The sequence below is a fragment of the Ctenocephalides felis genome, unplaced genomic scaffold (genome assembly GCF_003426905.1).
Source record: "Ctenocephalides felis isolate EL2017-DRISC unplaced genomic scaffold, ASM342690v1 CF-g0.4_SCAFFOLD_01604, whole genome shotgun sequence".
Classification (NCBI taxonomy): Eukaryota; Metazoa; Arthropoda; class Insecta; order Siphonaptera; family Pulicidae; genus Ctenocephalides; species Ctenocephalides felis.
Genome location: NW_020537758.1, coordinates 3,507,608 through 3,516,547, shown reverse-complemented (window position 1 = coordinate 3,516,547; position 8,940 = coordinate 3,507,608). Strand labels below are relative to the sequence as shown.

Genomic DNA, 8,940 nt, shown 5'->3' with positions numbered 1-8,940 from the left:
AATTTTGCAAATACTTTTGATCTTTTTTTAAATTCAAATATCTGCAATTGTTTCAGTACATAATTATATAAAATAAATATCTCTATTTTCTATTTATTTAAGCATACAGCAAAAACTTAGTCTTTATGTATTAGAAAATATTTTGCGACGGAAAATTTGTATTTTATGATATAACAAATAGAAATATTATATAAGGTTATTAATTACTTTAGAAAATAATTACTTATATATAATACATTTGATGGAAATGTCATATAGATTGCAATGACGTGACTTGAAGGCACGTCATGGAAGAAAACATAGTAATGCACTCAATACAAATACATTTATAAAATTAAATATAATTAGAAAATTATATCAATATCATAATATATATATATATATATATATTATATAATAGGTTGTCAAATACTCCCTTCCGCCTTTTTGTATTATAAACCAAGAGCAAAAAAGCGGAGGAAGGGAGATATTTGACAACCTAATATATATATATATAGATATATATAATATATATTATTATATATTTATATTGATTTTTAAAATTGCATGTATCTGTTTAATTGCTAAAAAACAATTTCATTACTAGTATAAACTAATATATATAGTTTCATACAAAATTTAGTATAAACTGGCACGAAAAATTTATTTATACTCTTCTCAGATTTGGATAATAAAATCGGGACAAATTTCTGCATTTTTCTCAATATTTAGAAATTTTTGTTCTGTAGTATATAATTATTTACATTAGAAAAAAACTAGATAAATTTACTAAATTTAGTATAAACTAATTTATATAGTTTCATACAAAATTTATTATAAAACAGTACAAAACTTAATTTATACTCTTCACAGTTTACAACAAGTATAAATAAAAATATCTAGCGAAAATAAAATAATTTTCTTGTATATATAATTTTTTCTGATAAAAATATTATTTTTAATATATCAATTTACATTGTTTTATTACTTAAAAAAATATATATAATGATTTTTGTTACATACATACTTTATATTTTATTATATTTCAATAATAATCAATCATCTATACATAGTAATTAAAATCACATTTCATCCTTCAGAAAGAACATTAATTTTATTAAGGGGAATTGTCAAGAAATTGTTAAATTTATGTAAGAATATAATATTAGTATAAATTAAATAATAGTAATTAATATATATATATATATATATATATATGAAAGTATAAACAATTTCTCAATTTTTTCAAAATATTTCAATCGCCACATTTTATTAATTATTTGTCCTAAGAAATACGCGTTGAACCAGAACAAGTTGAAGCATTTTAACGCATTTTATCAAATTTCTTCTACAATTTCTTCTCAAATCAATTCAACTACAAACTCTATTTATTTATTTATAGCTCTTTAAGTCTATTTTTATCCTGAAATTAATTAAAAATCATTCTTTTTGTTTCAGATCAACAGGTCGCCTTCGTCCGACGCCCACACTGCCGTCGATTTTACTGAAACTCAACAAGTTGTGGTTTCTGCACTTTTAATTTACCGATTTTTTAATTAAAAAGAAATCTATATACACCTAGTTCGATAATCAGATAATAGACTCTTTAAAATTTTGTTCTGTGGTAAAAGTAGATATAAACTTAATAAAAACTGATCAAAAACGCATCAAGTTCTTGACAAAGTTTTGGGTAAAACTTGTCGATACTTTTAATTCAAATTTTAATCGAATTTTTGGTTTTTATATAAAAAGTTAAATATACAACTAGTTTATTAGATCTAAAATCAGAATTTAACCATAATTGATTCAAAACTATAGAATTTTATAAAATATACAGATTTAACACGTACTGGTTATAAATTAGACGTTTTTTGGGGGTTTTGTCCAATTTTTTCGATTTAAGAGACATGTTTTTGTTTTTTGTTGGGTACAAAAAATAAATTTTTGCTAAATTTAGTTTACAATTTATCGTTTTTTGTTATAAAATATAGTGTGCAAAATAAATACACCTGGTTTATTGAACTTGGACGAAAAAAACTCCAAAAATTTGTAAAATCAAAGGATTTACATCTGTAGGTTCTAAATTAGATGTTTTTTTGGATTTTAACCAATTATTTTAGACTTTTTTTTTCTGAATATAAAATATTATTTTTTGATAAAATTAGTTACGATTTAATTGATTTTTTGTTTTAAAATACAGTGTGCTAAATATACACCTGGTTTATTAAATTTAGACAAAAAAAACTCCAAAAATTTGTAAAATTTAAAGGATTTTTATACACTTTTTGGATTTCAACCAATTATTTTAGACTTATTTTTATTTGTTGATGTAAAATATAAATTTTGTGATAAATTTGTTTATTTTCATCGATTTTTTTGTTTAAAATTTCATTGTTATAAATAATTATACACCCTGATTATTAAATCTAATTAGAATTTTCTTGGATTTTTATAAAGTTCTAGAGAAAAATGTTATTACGTAACCGATACTTTTTGTCACTTTTTTATTGATTTTAATCAAATTTATTAAGCACAAATATTAAAATTTGGTATATTAGATAAAAGTACACATAGTGTATTAAATCTGGTAAAAATCGAATAATTTTTAACAAGGATTTGATAATTTTTTAGGTAAAAGGCGTGATTCATAGATCACAGTTTTTGAGGTTTAATTCATTTCATTTAATTTTACATTTTTCTATTTGTTGTTTTGATAAAATATTAATTTTTGATAACTTTATTACCATTGTGTCAATTTTCTTCCAAAATTTCAACCAAATACGACAAACTAATAACCAGTTGTTGGACTCAACAAAATTTGTTTAATTTTTTTTGCTAACAAGTCATTTATAAAATTGACCGAAAAAATAAATAATTAAATAAATAATAAATAAATAAATTTAAACGAATTTACAAACAAGTATACAAGAACTTATACCAACAATTCAACAAATTTTTTGATTGATAAACTTTGTCAGTTGTAGTAAAAAATTTACCAGATTTTTAAATCCGCTGGCTCGAATTTGAACAATTTGAATAAAATTGTACCAGTTGTATCCAAAATTTTAACCAAGAGACAAAAGCAACGTGCCAACTTAATTCTTTGATTAACTTTGTCACCAAAATTTATTTACCAATAAGTTGTTCAGCAGTTTTAAATTCGCTAGCTCGAATTTGAACAAATTAAAAAAAGTATATACCAGTTACAACCCAAAACTAAAACCAAGAACTAGAAACAATGTGCCAACTTGTTTGTTTAATTAACTTTGTCAACAAATTTTTTTACCAGTAAAGTGACAGTTTTTAAACTCGCTAGCTCAAATTTGACCAGATCTCAAAAATTTTTTTGGTATGAAACCAAGGTTTAAACCAACTTGAACAAGCAAAGTGCCAAGTTTAAAAAAATTGTTAACTAGTAAAATAGATTTTACCAATAAGTTGACCAGTTTTTAAACTCGCTAGCTCAAATTTGACCAGATCTCAAAAAAAAAAAAATTTGGGATGCAAACCAAAGTTTAAACCAATTGGTAACTAGTGAAATAGATTTTACCAACAAGTTGAGCAGTTTTTAAACTCGCTAGCTCAAATTTGACCAGATCTCAGAAAAAATTTGTGGGATGCAAACCAAAGTTTGAACCAATTTGGCCAAACAAAGTGCCAAGTTAAAAAAACTTTGTTAACCAGTAAATTTGTATTAATTACCATGATTAACAAATTTGTTTGTCCCCTGTGATCCAAAAAACGTCCAAAATGTTGGCGTCTTGTACCAACGGAACTTTAGACTTAGATGCACGTCTCTGCCACAACGATTCCCTTTGGCAGAACGTCTCCGACGATTCTGGCATAGACACATGGGCAATTCAACGTATAGTATCCACAGTAGTCCCTATTTTCTTCACCATCATCGGTCTGGCTGGACTTCTAGGAAACGCCCTTGTGGTCCTAGTAGTAGCCCTAAATCCTGGCATGAGGAGCACCACTAATATCCTTATCATCAATCTGGCAGTAGCAGATCTCTTGTTTGTGATATTTTGTATCCCTTTTACTGCAACTGATTATGTCCTGACAGCCTGGCCCTTTGGGGATTTGTGGTGCAAGATTGTGCAGTATCTGATTGTGGTGACTGCTCATGCATCGGTCTATACCCTGGTTCTGATGAGTTTGGATAGATTTTTGGCAGTTGTCCATCCTATTGCAAGTATGTCGGTCAGGAATGAGAGGTATGCCCTAAGGGCTATCCTGTTGACGTGGACTGTGATATTGACGACTGCTATTCCGGTGGCGCTGTCGCATGGAGAAGTCAGGTAAGAGGAAAATGATACTTTGAAAATCGATATTTTGAAAACTGTGGTAGATAGAATATTTGTGTAAATGGGAAAAATGTAGCTCGTTTTATATTCTTTACCTTTGCTGAATATATGTATACCAAAAATATTACTGTAATCGAAATATTTGTCAAAAACTAAAACATTTCATATGTAAATTGGGGTAAGAGGACATGACAGTTTGGAAATTTATATCTCGAAAACTATGACAGATACGAAATTTATGTAGATGAAAAAAAATTTAGTTAGTGTTATGCCTTAAAACTTTGTCTAATAGTTATATTACATATAAGTTATATTAAGCGAGATATTTGACAAAAACTACAACATTGCACGTTTGATCTGAATCAAGGCGAGAGAAGTAGATGATTAGATTAAGAATTCGGGTAGGGAAAATGATAATTTTTTGAAAATTTATTTCTTGAAAACGATAAATGATAGAATATTTGTGTAAATGAAGAAAATGTAACTCGTTTTATGCTCTTTAATTTTGCTGAATATATGTTAAATGATAATGTTATAGTAATCGAGATATTTGGTAAAAACTAAAACATTTCATATGTAAATTGAGGTAAGAGGATAAGACAGTTCGGAAATTTATTTCTCAAGATCTATGACAGATACGAAATTTATGTAGATGAAAAAAATGTGGCTTAATGTATGCCTTAAAACTTTGTTTAATAGTTATATAACAAAAAATTAATATTAAGCGAGATATTTGACAAAAACTACAACATTGCGCATTTGATGTGAATCGAAGCGAGAGAAGTAGATAATTAGATTAAGAAGTCGGGTGAAGAAAATGATAATTTTTTGAAAATTGATATCTCGAAAACTGTAATAGATAAAATATTTGTGTGAATGAAAAAAATGTAGTTTGTTTTATACTCTTTAACTTTGCTAAATATATGTATACCAAAAATATTACTGTAATCGAAATATTTGTCAAAAACTAAAACATTTCATATGTAAATTGAGGTAAGAGGATAAGACAATTCGGAAATTTATTTCTCAAAATCTATGACAGATACAAAATTTATGTAGATGAAAAAAATGTGACTTATTGTATGCCTTAAAACTTTGTCTAATAGTTATATAACAAAAAGTTAATATTAAGCGAGATATTTGATAAAAACTGCTACATTGCTACATTTTCTTTTAATTTTATACTGCATCTTTAATTTCGCATGAGGAAGCTAGGTAAGGGTTAATGATAATTTGAAAATTAATATCTCGAAAACTATGAACGACAGAATATTTGTGTCAAAGAAAAAAGTATAGCTCATTCTATAATCTTTCATCGTGTCAAATAATTGTAAAACAAAATATTAATATTAAGCAAGATATTTAACAAAAACTAAAACAATGCACAATTTTTGTTATGTAAATCAAGGCTAGAGAAGTAGATGATTTGGAAATTTATATCTCGAAAACTATGACAGATACGAAATTTATGTAGATGAGAAAAATGTGACTTATTGTATGCCTTAACACTTTGTCTAATAGTTATATAACAAAAAATTTATATTAAGCAAGATATTTGATAAAAACTGCAACATTGCACATTTGTTTTCTTTTAATTTTATACTGCATCTTTGATTTCGCATGAGGAAGTTAGGTAAGGGTTAATAATAATTTGAAAATTAATATCTCGAATACTCTAAACGATAGAATATTTGTGTGAATGATCAAAATGTAACTCGTTTTATGCTCTTTAATTTTGCTGAATATATGTTAAATGATAATGTTATAGTAATCGAGATATTTGGCAAGAACTAAAACATTGCAATTGAGGTATTGTAAATTGAGGTAGAAGGACATGGCAATTTAGAAATTTATATCTCAAAATCTATGACAGATACGAAATTTATGGAAATGAAAAAAATGTAGATAATTTTATGTCTTAAAACTTTGTCTAATAGTTATAATACAGAAAAATTGTATTAAGCGAGATATTTGACGTAAACGATAACATTGCACATTTGTTTTATCTTAATTGCACATTTTATTTCGCATGATGGAGTTAGGAAAGGGTTAATGATAATTTGAAAATTAATATCTCGAATACTCTAAACGATAGAATATTTGTGTGAATAAACAAAATGTAACTCGTTTTATGCTCTTTAATTTTGCTGAATATATGTTAAATGATAATGTTATAGTAATCGAGATATTTGGCAAAAACTAAAACATTGCAATTGAGGTATTGTAAATTGAGGTAGAAAGACATGGCAATTCGGAAATTTATTTCTCAAAATCTATGACAGATACGAAATTTATGTAGATGAAAAAAATGTGACTTAATGTGTGCCTTAAAACTTTTTCTAATAGTTATATAACAAAAAATTAATATTAAGCGAGATATTTGATAAAAACTACAACATTGCACATTTGTTTTATTTTTATGCTGAATCTTTAATTTGGCACGAAGGAGTTAGGTAAGGGGAAAAAATTTAGATATCTTGAAAAGTATAATAGATATGATGATTGTGTGAATGAAAAAAATTAAGCTTGTTTTATACTCTTTAAGTTTGCTAAATATATGTATACCAAAAATATTACTGTAATCGAAATATTTGTCAAAAACTAAAACATTTCATATGTAAATTGAGGTAAGAGGATAAGACAATTTAGAAATTCATATCTCGAAATCTATGACAGATACGAAATTTATGTAGATGAAAAAAATGTGACTTATGGTATGCCCTGAAACTTTGTCTAATAGTTATTTAACAAAAAATTTATACAAATCGAGATATTTGACGTAAACGATAACATTGCACATTTGTTTTATTTTAATTGCACATTTGATTTCGCATGATGGAGTTAAGAAAGGGTTAATAATAATTTGGAAATTAATATCTCGAATACTCTAAACGATAAAATATTTGTGTGAATGAACAAAATGTAACTCGTTTTATGCTCTTTAATTTTGCTGAATATATGTATAATAAAAATGTTATAGTATCGAGATATTTGGCTAAAACTCAAACATTGCATATGTAAATTGAGGTGAAAGGACAAGACAATTGGAAATTTATATCTCAAAAACTATAAGAGATACGAAATTTATGTAGATGAAAAAAATGTGACTTATTGTATGCCTTAAAACTTTGTCTAATAGTTATATAACAAAAAATTATACAAATCGAGATATTTGACGTAAACGATAACATTGCTACATTTTCTTTTAATTTTATACTGCATCTTTAATTTGGCACGAAAGAGTTAGGTAAGGGAAAAAATTTTAGATATCTTGAAAAGTATAATAGATAGAATATTTGTGTAAGTGGGAAAAATGTAGTTTGTTCTATACTCTTTAACTTTTTTTAATATGTGTATTATAAAAATATAATAGTAATCGAGATATTTGTTAAAAACTGAAACATTACAAATGTAAATTGAGGTAAGAGGATAAGACAATTTGGAAATTTATATCTCGAAAACTATGACAGATACGAAATTTATGTAGATAAAAAAAATGTGGCTTAATGTATGCCTTAAAACTTTGTTTAATAGTTATATAACAAAAAATTAATATTAAGCGAGATATTAGACAAAAACGACAACATTGCACGTTTGTTTTATTTTGATTGCACATTTTATTTCGCATGACGGAGTTAGGAAAGGAAAAATGATATTTTGAAAATTGATATTTTGGAAACTATAAACGATAGAGTATATATGTATAAGATAAAAGTATAGTTCATGTTATAGTCTTCTATTTTGTTTAATAATTGTATAACAAAAAAAATCATATTAAGCGAGACATTTGACAAGAACTTCAACAATGCACAAAATGTTTCATGAAAATTAAGGCCTGTGGAAAAAACAATTGAAAATTTATATCTCGAAAACTATGACAGATACGAAATTTATGTAGATGAAAAAAATGTGACTTATGGTATGCCCTGAAACTTTGTCTAATAGTTATTTAACAAAAAAATTATACAAATCGAGATATTTGACGTAAACGATAACATTGCACATTTGTTTTATTTTAATTGCACATTTGATTTCGCATGATGGAGTTAGGAAAGGGTTAATGATAATTTGAAAATTAATATCTCAAAAACTATGAACGATAGAATATTTATGTCAAAGAAAAAAGTATATCTCATTATATAATCTTCTATCTTGCCTAATAATCATAAAATGAAACATTAATATTAAGCGAGATATTTAACAAAAACTAAAACAATGCACAATTTTTGTTATGTAAATCAAGGCTAGAGAAGTAGATAATTTGGAAATTTATATCTCGTAAACTATGAGAGTTACGTAATTAATGTGGATGAAAAACATACAGCTAATTTTATGCTTTTTAACTTTACCTAACAGTTATATAACATAAAAAAGTTATATTAAGCGAGATATTTGACGAAAACGACAACATTGTACATATTTATATTAATTTTATACTGCACATTTGATTTTGCATGAAAGAGTTAGGTAAGGAAAAATGATAATTTGAAAATTAATATCTCAAAAACCATAAACGATAGAGTATTTATGTAAATGAGGAAATCTAAGATAATTTTATGCTTTTCAACTTTGTTTAATAATTATATATCAAAAAAAATATTTTAAGCGAGATATTTGACAAAAACTAAAGGAAAAATGACTAAAGGTAAGA

General features: G+C 25.7%; 2 protein-coding genes across 2 annotated transcripts in view; both read left to right on the top strand.

The window, feature by feature from the left end:
- Nucleotides 1–1,539, top strand: part of LOC113372846 (allatostatin-A receptor-like) — a 12,352-nt gene extending 10,813 nt beyond the window's left edge. The window contains exon 4 of the mRNA XM_026613182.1: nt 1,438–1,539. Within this exon, the coding sequence (XP_026468967.1) occupies nt 1,438–1,539 (102 nt within the window). The remainder of the gene's footprint in view (nt 1–1,437) is intronic.
- Nucleotides 1,540–3,360: 1,821 nt separating this feature from the next.
- The window catches only part of LOC113372158 (allatostatin-A receptor-like), a 106,178-nt gene continuing 100,598 nt past the window's right edge, over nt 3,361–8,940 (top strand). The window contains exon 1 of the mRNA XM_026612488.1: nt 3,361–4,283. Within this exon, the coding sequence (XP_026468273.1) occupies nt 3,730–4,283 (554 nt within the window). The 5' untranslated portion in view covers nt 3,361–3,729. The remainder of the gene's footprint in view (nt 4,284–8,940) is intronic.